The sequence below is a fragment of the Bactrocera oleae genome, chromosome 4 (genome assembly GCF_042242935.1).
Source record: "Bactrocera oleae isolate idBacOlea1 chromosome 4, idBacOlea1, whole genome shotgun sequence".
Taxonomy (NCBI): domain Eukaryota; kingdom Metazoa; phylum Arthropoda; class Insecta; order Diptera; family Tephritidae; genus Bactrocera; species Bactrocera oleae.
Window position 1 is genome coordinate 74,391,313 of NC_091538.1, and position 18,501 is coordinate 74,409,813.

General features: G+C 31.6%; 2 protein-coding genes across 21 annotated transcripts; one reads left to right on the top strand and one right to left on the bottom strand.

The window, feature by feature from the left end:
* Positions 1-559: 559 nt before the first annotated feature.
* Positions 560-16,224, bottom strand: RIC-3 (RIC3 acetylcholine receptor chaperone). 19 transcript variants are annotated; one of them, XR_011396113.1, is made up of 13 exons: positions 11,372-11,789; positions 9,655-10,237; positions 9,386-9,493; positions 8,203-8,372; positions 7,276-7,419; positions 7,013-7,139; positions 6,062-6,082; positions 3,461-3,546; positions 2,726-2,980; positions 2,245-2,337; positions 1,190-1,345; positions 799-1,121; positions 560-740 (listed from the first exon to the last, which is right to left on the bottom strand). XR_011396113.1 is itself a non-coding variant. In XM_070108745.1 (12 exons), exons 2-12 carry the CDS (start codon positions 9,857-9,859, stop codon positions 984-986), a joined length of 1,503 nt encoding a protein of 500 aa, XP_069964846.1. In that variant the 5' UTR covers positions 9,860-10,237; positions 16,208-16,224; the 3' UTR covers positions 560-983. The 19 variants fall into 19 exon arrangements, 18 of the variants coding, with proteins under 18 accessions (XP_069964846.1, XP_069964843.1, XP_069964845.1 ...); XM_070108745.1 differs by lacking the exon at positions 11,372-11,789 and adding an exon at positions 16,208-16,224 and having other exon boundaries at positions 560-1,121; XM_070108742.1 differs by lacking the exon at positions 11,372-11,789 and adding an exon at positions 16,091-16,178 and having other exon boundaries at positions 560-1,121.
* A 482-nt stretch (positions 16,225-16,706) lies between these two features.
* Positions 16,707-18,477, top strand: koko (cyclin Q). Of its 2 annotated transcripts, none has more exons than XM_014247342.3 (6): positions 16,707-16,815; positions 17,233-17,344; positions 17,432-17,576; positions 17,681-17,899; positions 17,967-18,200; positions 18,262-18,477. In XM_014247342.3, exons 2-6 carry the CDS (start codon positions 17,262-17,264, stop codon positions 18,355-18,357), a joined length of 777 nt encoding a protein of 258 aa, XP_014102817.2. In that variant the 5' UTR covers positions 16,707-16,815; positions 17,233-17,261; the 3' UTR covers positions 18,358-18,477. The 2 variants fall into 2 exon arrangements, with proteins under 2 accessions (XP_014102817.2, XP_014102823.2); XM_014247348.3 differs by lacking the exon at positions 16,707-16,815 and adding an exon at positions 16,959-17,159.
* Positions 18,478-18,501: the final 24 nt, after the last annotated feature.

Below are 18,501 nucleotides of genomic sequence, written 5' to 3' on the forward strand. Positions count from 1 at the left end.
TTCGAATTAAATTTGTGAAAAAAAGCTATTATCTGAAGATTTTTACTTACCCACCATTACATCTAATTGCAAAATAAAACAATATTATTATTATTTTACTAATTGTATTCTATTTCGATTCGGGGTTGTTAACAAACAAATGTATATACATACAAACATATGTATGTACTCTTGTCAAATCACTGGCTAAACAAATTTTTATTGTTTGTAAAAATAATACATGTGTATGAGTATACTTCAAGAGACATATATATATATAAATTTATTAAATAAACAATTTTAATGAACAATTAAAAGCTTTTCATTTCATTACTAGTATTATTATTTTTATTTGTATTAACATTTGTATAATTTTTTGACAAAACTGGATATTATTTAAATTTGTAGAGCATGTTTTTCTAATGTATTTTTATTTTAGTATACGACAATTTAGTTTGGCATACTAAATATTTTGAGCATACATGTACAAATTTATGTACATAAGAATACGAGCAAAAGTGGATAAACAAGAAAAGCGATGGAAAGTAAAACCAGGAAGTAATAAATAAAATAATATAAGTGGATAATAATAAGAATTTCCATACAACGGAAGTACATGATTTTAATTATGTTATTTTTGTTCACGACAAATACGGTATACACTTAACAAATATGTATAAGCAGAGTGTAGCAATATTCATGCATGACGCAAACTTCTAGGCCTTGGATAACAATTTTCAGATCAATGTTCATGAAAATAGCTAAAATCGATACGACTTAGAAAATACTATAAACGTACAATTCATTCAAAGAGATTACCATAATGTTATCGAAATTTGTCTAATTATTCATGTATATAATTTCCTTATTAATTGCTGAATATATTTGCAGATCACTGAGAAGATCTTCGTTCATGCCGTTTAAAGAAGTTTCGACCACAATCCAATTTAATTATTTTGTCAATTGAATTTAGTTAAGTACATATTTACTTTTAGAAATAATTTTTATTTTTCGTCAGCACCAATTATTTCGATATCATCCGCCAAGGGGCTTTCGATTTCCGGTTGATTTTCCACATACTTATTTTCATGGCTTGTATCCAAATTGATTAGTGATAATGTCATCTTACTACTCAACACCACCTGAAGAATATATCAAAATATAAGTACAATTAAATGGTTCTTTACACAAATTTTTGACGACTATATACCGCTGGCTCCTCTAGTGACCCATTAAGCTCTTTGTCATAAACTTCCTCAGTTTTAATTTCCGAATCGGTAACTAATATTTGTGACTCGTGCGCCAAAGCACCTTCCAAGTATATGGATTGTGGTTCAGGCTCCTGAGTATCGTTATTATCGCTGGACTATACAATTTGACCAGAAAAAGGTTATATTATTACAAATGAATAACAATTTTAATAATATGAAAATAGTTATGCTGTCATTTAAATACAAAAACTCAAATATATTGTAGTACAGCTGGTATAATATAACATTATTTACCACACAATTTGCATATAACAGTGGATGCACATATCATCTACAATATTTATTGTAAGCAGATTACGTACGTATTTTTTTGTCTACCGTTGAAAATAATTTTAAAATAACAATAGCAAAAAGTGATGAATAGCATAAGAAGTTAGGCCAGTAAAGGGTTAAATAATCGATATTTTTTTTTTGTAAAAGTACACTTTAGGGTCCTAAAACCATTATTCAGTGTAACAACGTTGTAATGAAAACAATTTGCTCTGTCCAATTCTCAGTAGTGACGAAGTGTGTGGCCAGCCAGCTTTTACATGTCCAACTTTAAACGGGTGTTAGTCGAAATTGAAGTTTTGAAATAGGCATGAATCCAATTTAAATTTTAACTCTAGTTTAAACAATTTGTTGCTAATTTTTTGGTAAAAATTGTAAATAAAAAATACCATACTCCATTTTACGAGAAATCTGAAGTTAAAAACATACCTACACATTTTTTTTAAACACTCAAATACATGATTCCTTAAGCCCTCTTTTAGAAGTTCGATTTCTTTTTTTTGTTCGAGGCCTCTAGACTGGCCTAACCCCTTAAAATGCACACAAACATTATATTGTAATTGATTTTGTGTTGAATTAAGATAGATCCTTGTAATTAAATGAATAAAACATTTATTTAAATGGATATCGGGTTATTGAACAAGTTGTGCAATTTTTATGATGACTCGGAAGATTCGCTACGTGCACATTTGTAATTGCGTTCACGATAGCCTTGTGCACTTACATGTTCATGGTGCAAAAAGAAAACAGGTGTTGGAGGGCGGCCTGTCCACTTTTGGCCACCCTCACAACTTGCTGTCACCTCCATCCCAAGAACCTAAACAATATTGAAAGATTAGAAAATATTACCAAAGATAAAAAATATAGAAATATCTTTTACAATTCATATAATTCTTTGGACACAAAAACGATTTAATTCGGTAAGAGTATAATTTGACTAACGAAACTAACTAACTTTTTTATTGAGCCTTTTTCGACTTACAAGCCTCTGTAACATTTATTAAATGCACAATTATCTTATAATAATTGTTGCAAATGAAATTTAATACTATTGCAAACAAGCGGAAGCTAAAAATTACCAAATATTAAGCACTTTCTATAAAGACTTTGTAAAATGCGACAGAACAAGTTATAAATTACATACGTATATTTCAATGTTTCAAACCCATGTGATTTGTTTTCAAAGTTTATAATAAAATACTTACCGCCACTGATCGATCAGCATTGCCTTCCTTTTTCATTCGTTGTTGGATGTTCTTTTGTTCAGCAGCACCTATGGTTTTACTTATAGGACTCTGGATTTCATGCTTATGTTCTCTATCTACATTAGAGGGGGTTTCACTATTCACCAGATTTTGCTCGTTTGTAACTTTATAATCCCTATGCCCATGTTCCTGCTCAGATTTCGTATGCCCATTGGAAATGTGTCCAAAGTTCGATGTCGGATTTTCGCTTGATTTCTGAGTTCATTAAACAAATGTAAAAACATTTAAGCTACAATATATATACCATGTGTGCATATATGTATGTACATATGTTATTGTAATAATTTTATATTTTAAAATACTGAAATATTTGCAACAAAACCAATCCAAATGCAGCTGTTATTTAGCTATTTTTAATATAAAAATCTATATGTTCCATATGTGGTTTAATGTTTAGTGAAGAACATGCTATTCTCCAGTTACATAAATTATATTAAAAACAAAAAGAGGATAAGAAATAAATGACTAACACAATCACGCATTCAAAATTAAACAGTTAGTATAGAAGTAAGAACAACCTAAATAATATTTAAGAAATGATTTTTTAGCTTCAAAACAATTGGTTAGAGTTAATATAAATACATTTTGATATTCGTAGCAGGTACTTTGGGTACGAATTTAGCGAAAACGGCGATGAAATAAATCTACATATGTATATATGTTGGCGGGGCTAACCTTAGGTGTATCTGAAGTCGCATTATTCTCTCGTAATTTTATTTGCTCATCGGCAGCATCAATTAAACCTTGAATTGCTGTTACAACTACTCGTTTTGTTCACGTTTATTTATTTGAGTAGTGCATTGATTTCAGTTTTGTCGAATTTTTATGGTTTTATTTTTTAACAGGGTTGGAACACGTGCACCATATGGAAAGAATTATGAAACAGAAAGGATTGGTATTTAAATTTTGCTGGAGAGAACATTCTGATAATTGCACTAATACCTATGTATATATGTTGAAAGTGAATAATGAAGTAATATGAGTAAAAGAAATTGCAAATTTGAATGATTCATGGTGAGAAGAGATGAGATTTTTCGCCGGTAATAGCCGAAATATAGAGAGAGATATATCACAATAACTTAGTTATGGAATAATTTGGAAAACATACCACATGTGAGTTATATCAAAAATCATTTAAAATATGTCCTCTTGTTGATTGGTTTCTTTACCAAATTAGATTTTATAAATACTTTTCTGAAACTAATTACAGATGATTTAAATTATAATATTTATTTTTTAAATGTTTTGAAGTTAGTAGTGTTTATGGAAACATGCATTTACACAAAAAATTTAAGTTGTATGGCATGCCTAGGGTTCACGGGAAGTTGGGGTATAGGACGCGCAGTACTCGTGTAGCAATAAGGGACCGCGAGATAAAATATTCGAGGGAGAGCGGCTAAGTGACACTTAGTGCTATAGAAGCGCAAACTCTGTTATACGATTTCAACAGATTTTGGTCCAATATGTATGTGGATTAATTTCAAGAATGCCGTTTTTGTCTGATTGAGTAGGTGCTTCACAATTTTGAGACCAACGGGATGCGTCGTAGTCAATTTGAAATTAAATTATAGAAGTTATGAATTATACAACCAATTTACATCTATTTGCTAGTACTTAGGTTGGTGGTGTGTTGGCGTTAGAGCTGACTTTTAGTTGTTTTTCGTTCTCAATTTGATTCGTTGTGAATATTCTAATTCATTTTACTCTGTATAAATTGTATGGCGATCATCTTGAAATGAACATATGAATAAAAATAATATAATAAAACATATTTTTAATTAAGTCTATTATGAAAAAAACAAGCTACAAATTATTGACTCAATGAACTTCGATTTTTAGACGATATTTATAAAAACGTAATTTCTTATAAATGAACTTAACAAATTACGACTAAAATGAATTTACAAACGCTTGGTAAAATATATGCTGAAGTTGTATTTTTTGTTGTACAATTATACTACGATATATCAATCTACGCTTTTAGCACTCAATGTAATACTTGCATGTGGAATTTGTTTGAAAGTAGGTGAAAATAAGTGAAATTTTATTTATGAGAGAGATCAATGGATCTTTTTCTTCTTTTCAGCAACAAATATATATTTAAACATATTCATATGTGTATGTGCATAGATATAGAATATTGCAATTCCTGTAATTAAATAAAAAACAAACTTCAGCGTATATTTTTTGCACTAATATTTTTCCTAGCTTTACTCAAACTGCTTATTCATTGGTATGTATGTATGTTTGTATTAATGAACTTATGCTTATGGAAACGTCTACTGTTTGCAACAAATGAATGTGTATGTATATGTTTTGGGGAGCGTCTATCTAAGGTTAGATTCGTATTGGTCTGAGTTCATTTCTGCGATCAATTTTGCCATCGCCTTTTCGGTATCCTCAAGTTTTTTACGCAATTTCTCAATTTCCATTAATTGTTCAGTTTCCTTGCTGGATCCGGCAGCCAAGTTTCCGCCAGCGCCACCGCCAACACCACCAAAAGTGCTGGGTATTCCATGACTGTGTTGCTTCAGCTGCGTCGATAGAATGGAAGCCGCCGTGGCAGTTGCCAAACTGGCATTGTAAAGCTCACTGCCACTTGCAACACTGCCGCCACCACTACTGCTGATGTGCTCATGTGGTTTCGACCCTAGAATGTTATTGGTTTCGGTATTTCGTTTCAGTGTATTAATAGACAGCACACTACACTTTTAAATTCTAGTTTTATATAATACACATTGCTTAGTTTTGTTACTTAATAAAATTATGCGCAAAGTAAATACAAATGTATGTACATATGTATTTGCAAGCGTTAACGGGATAAGTTGTGTATGTAACTGGATGTTTATTTTTATAGTAAAATGAAATATGGTGGCTTAAGTTATAGTATGTATATATGTTTACAATATCATATAGTATGTGGGTGGCTGTGTTATTACAACATCATAATACTTTACAATTACATACATATGTCGGATATTAGAGTAAGCTTAATGTGCTTTGGTGTGAATAAATAATGAAAGGTTTAAATATTGTACTCATTGCAGTTATGGGTAAGTATCTATCAGTTATAGTGCTGTTTAAAGAAATCGCAATAAATATTTAATGAGTAAAAGTATGCTTTTAAGTACCCAGAAAAGTAGGACATATTTTAAAATGATTGAGATACAAATTTAAAAAAAATACTTTCAACTAAAATAAAATCACGTTTTTATAGGTATGCGTGTATAATGTTCCTTAAAATATAATCGCATTGTGTTGAAAAATTTTTCTTACTTGCTTGATGTTCGCGCCACCCTGATTTATAATTTTACATGAAGATAAACGAAGTAAGTTACGATTGAGTTTATAAAAATTAAAAAAAAATTATATATATATATATATATATATATATATATTAATGGATATATATCTTTAAAAACTAAACTGATGTATGGAATAATCTTTCTATGAAAAGTACCTACATACAGACATAAACGAATGCGAAAATGTGTGTTATTTTCTATTGATTGAAATATTAAAACTTTAACCATCATATGTTTTTTTTTTATATCCATGGCATGTAAAAGTAAAATGTTCCACCTAAAGACAGATGCCGTCGCATTATCCATTTGACTTTTGACTAATAATTATGATTTTTTATAGAAAATTCCATTTAAGTTCATTAAAATCACAGTGGGTACAAACAAAACCATAGATACAAGTAAATCTTCTAAGCCGAAAAGTTCAGAGATGTTAAGTGAATGTGCAAATTGATAGAATGCCTGGAATTATCAGCTGATATTCACTTACGAACATTAAAAACAGATAAGTAGAACCTGCGATTAGTAACAAAACGTAAGATCTTGATGGACGGACTTAAAGCGTTGTAGCGTTTGCATTAAAAATATTTAAATACGAATATTTTGCTACGAACTTTACTATAGAATATTAATATATTTTTCATATTATCGCTTTATAAAAATGTTTTTTTTCGATTCCTTCCATTTTCAAAAGGCGAATGGATGGAGTCAAACGAGTACATAACATAGAGCTAAGGTCATATCTTTTTAGAATGCTACAAAAATCGGTTAGATGAACCAATAATATTTGGAAAAGTGTACATATGCTTTTGTTCACACACCTACACACTTATAGGTTCACATACTGGTTTCAATGACTGGATAGCAATGTTTTACAAACATGATCTCAAGGTTTTAATTACTTATTAAAATATAAGCAACTCACCTATTTTTGAATTATTTACTTCGTCAACTTGTCTGCCATTTTCTTGACCAAAGACTTCTTTTCTAAAGTCGGGATTAGTTGGCATGGGTCCATAGGGGGCATTCGGCGTTGGCCGCTTGAAAACTAACTGTGAAGAAAGGATAAGGAAGTCAATTATTAAATAATTTTCTGGAGGCCTCTGAAATTTTTAAATTTTAGAGGTTATGTACAACACAACTATTTTTGCCTAATATCATACGATTTATTTAAATTAATTTGTTTACCTTCATGATCGTGTAACCAAAGAAGACTATTATCCCAATTGTATAAAGTGGCATTATGAAGCCCATACTATTACCAGCACGGGCCTGCGGTTGATGCATAGATCCGGCACCCATGGGTGGGCGCATTCCGGGTATAGGACCAGGCTGTAAAGTGAAATGTATAATAACTTGGAATACATGCACGCATGTAAAAATGTTTGTATATTGTTAATTAAATTGTAAAATTATTTATAATAATTGCATTGGGACAATTGAAAGCAAGAGTCCAGTCTGGGATTGTGAGAATTATTAAGACACTAATGTTAATCGTTCCATTCATACCACAAGAACGCATGTGTGAACAAATTGACTATATAATTTGGGTGCGTGTTTGTAATGTAATGCAGAATTTATGTATGAACGAAAACAAATCGAAATGATCTTGAAAGAGAAAAGCGAAAGTTCTAGCTAGAGCGAAAAGTGTGCGCGTAATTTTGACCGTGAATTTTCGAATTTTCACTCAGAGTTCATTATCGCTTTACATATCTACACGAGCATCGGTAGTATGTTAGACTAGCGAAATTATATATACTATACGTATTATTAATATCTACATACCTATTATTACATATGTATGTATGCTTTTGTTCATGAAAGCTTAAATAGGAACTTGAGTGAGTGAGAAAGTTTTATGTTTATACCTAGCCCATTCAAAGCAAATCGTGTAAAGGTAAAAAATTCAGGGGACATAAATGGGGACTCTGACCAATTTCGGAGTGCCGTAAATGCAAACTTACAAAATCGAGAAACATTTATATAATTATATTTTTAGTACATATTTCATATTTATATATTATCTGATCCTTCGGAAATAAAGAATTACGAGTCATGCGTTGTGAGAGTAAAAGGTCGGTACGTCATTTTAAGACGTCTACATATTATACTCACGCGGCCATCAATGATACGTGGCGGTGGATTGTTGGCTGATCCTTTGCGCTCCAAAATTGGCACTGTCGGTGTAGTTGCGGGTATAGCACGACCCCGTTCACGCATCGCTTGATAAATTGATTCGGGATGTAAATGTGCTGGACGCTCCTGTCGTAAACCTGGATTAGAATCTATTATTATATGGTGATTACCAATATATATATGTACATTTCTAAAGCGTGAGTTAGTGTGGCTACGAAAAGAATTAAAACCTCTTTAAGGTGACAAAAGTATAAATTTAAAAAAATAAAATTTGTGCTTATTAATTATATTCAAAAATCAAATTACCACAAATTTCAAAACATACATGTTATGTATTCACGAAATTTCTTCATCTAAGAATGTGGGGTATGCATATGTTCATAGTAAAGATGTACTCTGCTAAACTTCTCAGTCAGATATTTTTGTGTTATGGTTAGTTTGCTGTTATTAAGGCAGTTACTGCCTTGTTCCTCCTTTGGACTTGAATTCATAGAAACGTCATACACGCAGAATAACAGTAAATACTTTATGCATGACGCATTGGACTAAACACTACATAAAAACCATATCAAAGGGGCCTGAAGATAATAGTTTACATGAAAATATTCTAGATATTTGAACCGATAAGAATAAATGCCAAAGTGTAAATGCAAACACAAATCGCCTGATTAAAGTTTGCGATAAAGCAGGGAAACTACGTCAAGGACACCTTATCAGCACAATAAAGTCATTGGTAACTAGATTTCCAATTTGGAAAACTATCATTCATTGCAGAACAGAATTATTACTATTATTTTCGGTTTCCCTTTGTTCCGATAATATTACTTTCGCAAGTGCTTACAATCGTAGTACTTGAAACATAGTGAATTAACTCTTACGCGCGGCTTAATGGATTTCAATTAAATGGTACCACGTTTATAGAATGTCTTTTTGGCCCTTAAACAATATTAAACTCATTTTATCTACACAAATGAAATTTTATTAGTAATTCATTAATTTAAAGCCGATTTAATACATATTAACGAATTTAGAGAGGATCGATAAGTTTTCAGTTTCTTGGTGTTAGACCGAATTTCTCGCAAGTAATGGTACAATGATTAATTTTTTAAAAGGTTTAGTAGTGCCAACAATAAAATTATATTTCAAGGTGTAGAAAACATACTCATCTCTCCGGTATATAAATTCAGTTGCTTGCGGTACAATTGTGGACCGATTTCTGTTGGAGTTTCATTCAGAAACTTATCTCTGTCAATAACAACATCACAACAACCTGAGTATTGATACACAACATAGCACGCACAATTTTAAAACAGATTTACGTTTTTCCATACAAAAGAAAAAATGTGAAAAATATACAGATTATTATAAATTGAAATAATAAAAATAAAACTGGCAAATATTGGGTGTTTTAATAATTTTTGGCCTACTCACCTCCCGGTCCACGTTGATCTTTTAAATTCCCGCTTTTCGCGGGCACATTGCTGCCGAACATCAACGGGTAGAATACCTTCGGCCAAAGTATTGCAATGCAACCAATCACTGTCACAATTATGACGGCTGTTTTTTTAGGACTGAGTCCATCTTGCATTTGAAAAAGATGACTAGATGGTCTTCGCTGTGAACGCGTTTGTTGCATTTTTTTTGATTGGTTATTCGATTTTTACGGCCTCCAACAAGTTTTATTTTGTGCTTAAACGCTGCCTATTCTAAATATACTTGTATTTGGGTGTATGCGTATGTATAAAAAAAATATTCCGATTTCTCCACAGGTAATACAAATATGTATATAGAACACTTATGATTCTGAGTTCACTTTCTGAATCTTTTTAATATTTTTGTTAATTTTTTTCTTTATTTATAACTAATTTTTTATTATTCGTTGATAAGTTAAATGTATGTAGCATTATATATTATTTATGTTTTCGGATTTTTCGAGTTTTATTATGTTACGCCTGCTTAATAATAGTAATTCCCATTAATTGTCTGCTTTTGAATTTTAATTGGTCATTTCTATCTGAAAAATACACGATTATTGAATATTCTGAACATTCTTTTTCAATGATTTATTCTTCATTTTATGTCTGTCTGGTTTTTCCGCAGTTTGTTCACTATTTTCTGAATACTGCATATTTGCATCATTGTATAAAATAATAAGCACTAGATTTAGTTTGGAACTTGTAATTAAAATATTATAATAATAAATATATTGATAATAACTGAATTTGAGAAAACGTGATACATACAAATTGTATATACAATACTTAGTTAATAAAAAGGTTAAACTTGTGGTGCATTTGAATACTATGCACCATTAATGAATAAAGGCATTTTCTTTTTTCATTTGATTAGATGATTTTCAGAGCAACTCGCTTCATTGCCGCGGCGTAGACTTGAACCCACGGCATAGCTAATTGAAGTGATACATTCAACACCTATAATAACCGGGTAGACCTAATCGGATAGACTGTTTATGCATTGAAGTGAGTATTAGACGTACAAATGTAAGTCCCTGAAGAACCCTTTTGATGAAAGTCTATCCACCTTTATGTCAACAATAGGATATAAAAGCAATAACATACCATAACAACATATAAAAACCACTTTCCATCTGTAAATGGTGGATGCATTTATGAAAAGCGTTATCAAATTGAATATATGGTGTGAAGTATTCGCGTTATTATTATGTTATATTTTTACACATTGATAAATATGTAGATATATTTATATACAATAGTATGCGCGCTTGTATGTACATACATATGTATGTGTACTGGGCTCACTTCATTTATACTTTTATTTTAATTTCAATGCAATGTATGTATGTCACATATACATATGTAGTATTCATTTAAATTTGTTATTACATAAAATTTTGCGATCCGCACTGCGTTTTGTGACTAAATACACATTTTGCCCGTAATTATTTATTTTTAGCTCACATCTTGAGCATTTCAGAAATTTAAAAATTTTCAGTATTTGTTCCACAACGAGCCAAAATTTACAAACGTATATATTATATATATATATTATTATTTTCCACGATAAATATTTAATTCAATCAAATAATTAATAAACAATTATTGTTCTGTTATGATTGCTTTAATTGAAATTTTATTTTAAACGAACATTACTGAATTTATAAAACTACCGATTTATTTAAACGTATTCCACTTTATACATGTACATATGTATACACATACATAGTTTGTATGTTTTTTGAACCTTACACTAAAACCGATGCTCACGTTCGATCTAGTCAAGTAGAACTCGGAGACTACTTGGATGGCGAAATTTTGTCTTCGAAGTGAAAACTTTTAGTCTATCACCACAACCACCATCAAAGCCGCACTCAGTGTGTGTACCCACATGCAGACTTTCGCAGATGTATATGCTCCAATTATCGTTTCCACCAGGCGCAATCCATCGTTTTTTTAGTCAATGACGTCTATTGCATTCTCGTTTGTGAGTAATATTTTTAAGAAAATTGTCGTTGATTGTCTACTGTGGATTTTCCATACTCTAAAATTTGTTGTTAGAACTGAAGATAGTACACACATACATATGTACGGACATAGATACAGCGGTATTTTCATAAACACATCATACCAGTTTTCCACTTAACACATTCTCTCTCGCGATTTCCACCGTTCACTTTGACACTCAATATATGGTTTTCTTCTTCAATGTACGAATAATTTGCACCACTGCTTTGCTCTTCTCAATATGCTTTGTTTGTATGTAGAGACATAAGAAAACAAAAGCCTTTGTTTACATTATTTGTACTGCACTTGACCAATCTCGGAAATGAGAAATCAAAAGTAGATTAAAAAACTTATTATGAATCGAGCATACATATAGGCTTTGAAATTAGAATACTTATTTCGTATGGGGATCCAAAGGAGACTTGGTATCACGGGAACCTTTCGAAGTTGAATTTTCTAATGCATTGTTATACTCTAGCAACGTATTGCCAGAGAATATAATAGTGTTGTTCACATAAAGGTTGTTTGTAACAGCTAAAACTAAACGAGATAGATATACTTATGTATGTATAATGTTATGAAATAAAGGATCAGGATGGTGAGACGAATTGAATTCAGTCTGTCTGTCCGTCCATACAAACGATAACTTTAGTAAAAATTAACATATCTTAATGAAACTTGGTAAATGTGTTCCTTGACACTCTGAAGAGTATTGCAGATGGCCGAAATCGGCCACGGCTATGCCCTCAATAGAACCGTGTAACATAAGTGTAACGGCGGGGACCACGCTGATAGGCTTAGGTAGGTAGGTAGAAGCGCCATTTTGATACACTGTCATAAGACCTTGTATCTTGATATCACGTTCCATTGCTGTGTTCAAACCATTTGGTGCCCTCAATAAAACTCCTTATATCCGTTATGCCTTTTGTAGATAGACATCCAAGGTTTGGTAACTGATGGATTCCAAAAGTTCGATGTCTGATTTTTGATAGAGCTAGACACTCACAGAGGAAGTGTAGAATCGTTTCCTTTCTCCCTTCAAGAGAGTCTGCTTTTCCGTTGTCGAAAATGATCCTGTGACCGGGAACCCAAACTAAGGACAAGTCTAGTTGACCTGCCAGTGCACTTAAAGCCCTCCACGCTAGTTTGAGTTGATCATAAGCTGGAGTTGATCATTTAGTTAGTTTGTAGTGCCGCCAAGCTATCTGTGTAAATGGCCGCTTTCTGTATACACTCGCATTGTGCAGTAGAACTCCACAGGCCGCTTAGAAGATGATAGATTAGTTTGGTAGACGGAAAGATATAGAGATATTTAGATTCTCGGAGTATATCCGTGTCCCTACACCGTAGTCCATTTTGGACCCGTCGGTATAGACTGTGTAGTACTCTCCTCCCCAACTAAACCTCTTCTCCATTCACATCTAGAGGGTATTCTCACCTCGAAGTCACTATTTGAGTCCAACCTTGGGAGGATATAGTGTGATTTATTTCGATTAGTATCGTGCTGATTCAGAATTTTGCTATATCCATAACTCAACTCTTCCTGTTCCAAACGCCAATCTCCTTAATTCTTATATCAGAAAGTGTTGCCACTTTCAGTATGTAAATATCTATGGGCAGTTGGTTATACGGTAGTAAAAATTATAGATATTGATATGTACCCTTTCATAGCTCTAATATAGACATTTGTGTTACGTTAGATATCTTGGACATGAAGTAAAAGTAATAAAAAACTAAGTGAATGCATGATCTAGAGTGTAAATTGATAAGGAGCCAAATACGATTGTAATTCATCCAAGATTTCGTCGAATAACAAATATGGAACTCAAAGCAAAATGTTTAAAAGAAAATTTTGATAAAATCTGAAAATATTTCCCCGGTATTGATCCTTGAATATTGGATATTATAAAATGTTCAGTAGCATCCGAACTTTCTCCCTAGCTAATTTTTTAAATACATAATATATAATATACTTGTACCTATATTATGTTAATAATTACACAGCTCTATAAATAGATGGTGGGAATTGAGGAAGATATGCCACTTGAAAGTGGTTGGAGCCGAGACAGCCGACCATTAAGCGCAAACTTTTCTTTATCCAGTTATTTCTTTAAAGGGCTTAAAAAATAGATAAAGTAAAATTATTAGACAATTTTTAAAGCGAAAATTGTCGAAAATTATTGCAAAAAAAGAGAACATTATTTGAAGCCTAATTTTTATGGTTTACTGGTTTATCTAGAATAAAAAACGCACTCGATATCCGTTTCAGATAAAAATTGCATTGGTAATTGTAAAGTATATGAACGGAATCAGATGACGCCCACAAAACGGCGATATTCGGAAAACATACGACGAAACAAATAAGGAAGGGCTAAGTTTTATTCTCTCGCTCACATCGGATCATAGCCGGGGAAATATCTTCAGGTGTTAACAAAAATGTATATTAAAAAATTCTGCGAAAGAATTCAACATTCATTATTCGACGAAATCTTTAATGGATTACAATTAAATTCATGTCTCACTTAGTTTTATTACTAGATTTTGCCTCGCGTCAGCTAAAATTATATTAAAATAATTTTCAAGTGAGATAGATGTGATATAAACTCAACCGAAAAGGCTAAATTTAATATATTGAGTTGATGTGGAAAACGTGTACATGGAGGTTGCGGCCAAGGTCTAGGCCAATGCCATTCAGATTCAGTGCTAGACCATTAATATAAATTTTAGCAAAAATTGTCCACTGAATTTCACACATTTTGACCAACCTAAACGATTCAAATCCGGAAATCACGATAAATGGCATATTGAGAGTAAAGAAAGGTCTAGGCTTGAGAACATATTTTCAAGCAATTTCATAAATAAATAACACACATACTGATTGACATATTCGACATAAGGTTTGTTAGAATAACGAAAATCATTAAATGTATGTGGTATAATATAATTTTACATATTTTCGGCATTCAAATATAGTATTTTCGATATTATACGTTGACTTAACTTTGCTCATCTTATGCATATCTTATGGTACATATTGACTGATATTTGTATACGGTATAAAGACAACTGGAAGTTTGAAAATCCTATTTTAGGTATATGGGAGTTGGCGGTAGTATTGACCGATTTTATTCATTTTTGGCAATATTGCATATTATTAACAAAAAAAGATGCTCCACGAGTTTCATTAAGGTACCTCATATATCATATATCATCAATATATATGGTGTTAAGTTAGCCGGATGTTTGAATATCCTGATATTAATTATAAAGGGGCTAGGGCAAGTTTTCACCCAATTTTATCCATTTTAGGTACAAAGATACCACATTTTTAGAAAAACCTTCCTCAATTTAATTAAGGAAACTCATATATTGGCGGATTTATGCGGTATTAAGTATAAACCGGAAGTTCGAAAATCATTAGGTAACTGGGGGCTAATGTAAGTAGGACCTGATTCTCTCTTCTATCCGAATTTCACATATGATCCGATTTTAACAATTAGACTTCAGATGGCCATGCCCATCATCCAATTTTGACAGCGACTCCTATAAAGTCTTCTTGCACCAACCCGGATGTAAAATTTAATGTCTCTGACGCATTTCGTTATTGTTTTATAGCCCTTTTGGTTGTTAAAAAAGAACCGTTACATTGGGAGTGGGCGCGGTTATCATCAGATTTCCCCTATTTTCAAACTGTTGACAGGGGTGCGAAAGGTGTTTATCGTATTTATTCTGAGCGAATTTAGTTACGATAGCTGTAGTGGTTTAGGGGATATTTACATTAAACCTATTAACAGGCACGACCAGGCCCATTTTTCGAACATTTTCAGCCCACAGATGTCCCTCACTTCTGCGAGCCTCTTTACCAAATTCTATTGTTTTATAGGGAGTTTAGTTATGCCACTTTATATAATTTCACTTAACTGCTGCTTGTGGGCGTAGCACAACTTCGGTGCTAAGAAACACGTGTACCAAGTTTCATGATATTTTCACGATTCCTGAATTTTTACTCAAGTGGGGTTACCTCTAACTCGATTAGTTTTAGGTGATACAAACAACCGTAAGGTTAACTGTAGCAACATGTTGCAAGAGTATAAAAAATGGTTATATTCATAATTAATTAATTTATTGTTTTGAATAGCGTAAGTAGCTACGAACATCTGGTAAACTCCTTAAATACATACCATACTTACATATACCATATCTCACAAACTACTTGATGTACGGCTTAAACTTTCCTAATATATATGTTTTTGTATAATTTGTTTTTATACGTAAGAAGCGTAAAGTGGACAACTGTCAATATATTCAAAATTATAATGAACCACAATACAATATTCTAACTCAACTGTTAGTATTAACAGAGGTATTTGTATATTTGTGCATACTTCCAACACTTTTTTGACACTCGGAAACTGCTGCAATTAACCGCTATAAAGCTCCGTCACTAATAAACATTCATATGTACATTTAATAATATGAAATAACGTTACTAAATCGTTTACCTTTAATAAAAGGAACAACGCCGATAAAAATCTGTCCTGCTTACAAAATTGCCGTTAACACATCTACTAATAATATAAAAATCAATAATGGTAGGTATTGGTACGTTATAAATATGGTTGCCAAATCAGTTTGGTAAGACAAGAAATATAGTAAATACATGATTTTTATTTTAATACGACAAATTGTAAGACAATAGGTGAGCTCTAGCTTAAGAATTTTACAAAAATACAAATTTTATATTACAAAATTAACACTATGATGTTGCAATTTACACTACCTCGATATTTTATAAATTTATTGAAAATCTAAATATAACTTGAAATCAATTTTAGGACAAAAAGCCAAAATAGAAAATAGGAAAATACTTTTATCTTAGTTAATTACAAACTGTTAAAATAATTGTATTTCATAAAAACTGAATATTAGCAGTATGAAAAATGATTTTAAATAAGTGGTGGGCTTATTAATAATTCTGAATTGACTGATCGATAGTTTTATCCAATCTCTTTTATAATTTACAGTGCTTTACAAAGTTTTCTTTGGTGAATAATATATTTTGCGTGCTGTTGAAGTATTGTTTTAACGTGTATATAATTTGTTATTTCTGGTAAGTCGACAACAAAACAAAATTACAAAGTCCTTATTAAAAATTACAAAAAAACATACGTTTTACTATATTAACTAAATAGTAAAATCATATTTGTGTGCGATGATGTTTGCGTTGAAAGAGTGTGGATATTTGACAAATTTATATATGCTAACATATATTGTTCATTGAAAAGTTTAGTTATAAATATATAGTAAAAAAAAACCAGAAAAAAATAAAAGTTTTCAGAGCAAGTCTCTGAAATTATGACAAAGCACTGTTTTTAAGTTTGTAGGTGTCTTCCAAAAACAAAAATGATACTCGCCGATCGCTTTAACTGGGGTCAAATAACCAGTTATTAGAAAGTAATGCGTTTGTAAAAATTCAATAAGTTATAAACATTAGTTCAAAATATCTCAATTTTTTATATTAACACAGGGTCAATATTATAAATTAAAGGAATAACAATGAAGAATTTATTGGACGTGATGTCAGTTCAAAAACGATCTGAAGCGAATAAAATTCAGAAACAGAAACCAACAGATTATCGGTAAAGTTAATATACATTCGAAAAATATCAGGCGTGTATACATCGCACTTGCAAACTAAAATATATAACTAATTGTAATAATTTCAGAAAAGTGGAAAAGCCTGGTGTTGTGCCACGTTTCCTATTTGAATGTGCTATTAAACTGCAAATTAAGCCACTGACCTCAGCAAGTGCAGCTATAATTTTTCACCGCTTCTTTAAAGAAGTATCAAGCAGTGATTACGATGAATATGTAAGTCGACTAATAAAAAAAAGTTTTACAACTCTACATACATACGTACATATATATACACCTATAATAAAATTTTGTTAATTCTGTTTATGCTTTCTTTCCAGCTTATTGCTGCTTCCGCATTATACCTAGCAGGAAAAATTAAGGATGACCCTGTGAAAATCCGAGACGTTATTAATGTTACACATAACACCTTAAATCGTGGGACACCACCACTAGAACTAGGAGATGAATATTGGTCGATACGTGATGCCATAGTCCAAGCGGAGTTGCTAATCGCTCGCACTTTGAAATTTGATTTGAATATTGAACATCCACACAAGGTACTATTATGCACCTATATGCTTCCATATTTACTAAATAACCCCTTTATTACAATTTTTACAACAGTATTTGCTTTACTATATGAAAACGCTGCAATCTTGGTTAGGTCATACTATTTGGTCATCAGTACCGATAGCAAAATCAGCAGCTTCGTTTCTTCAAGATTTTCATCACAGCTTAAAAATCCTAAACCACAAACCATCACACGTTGCAATATGTTGTCTGTCTTTAGCATTACAATCGTATGGCATTCAGGTCCCACTTGCTGATGAATCCGATGAAGCATCCATGTGGTATACGGTAAGTTTGATTATACGATATAAATTTTGAAATTTATAATGTTTTACCATTTATCTTTCAGCCATTTGTCAGCGATTTGACAAAAGAAAAACACTGGGAAATTATTGAAGATATAATAGAGACTTATAAGCAAGAAAGCGAAATCAATTCTGTTTGAAGGAAACTACTGAATTTATATCTAATAAGCGTAGATACTTACGTTTGAGTAATATGTTAAATTTGTGATAAGGAAATTCTTCAAGCTATAAAATTGGCTATGGTTTATTTCTGCCTCGTATTTTAGTTTACTTCCATTGAAACT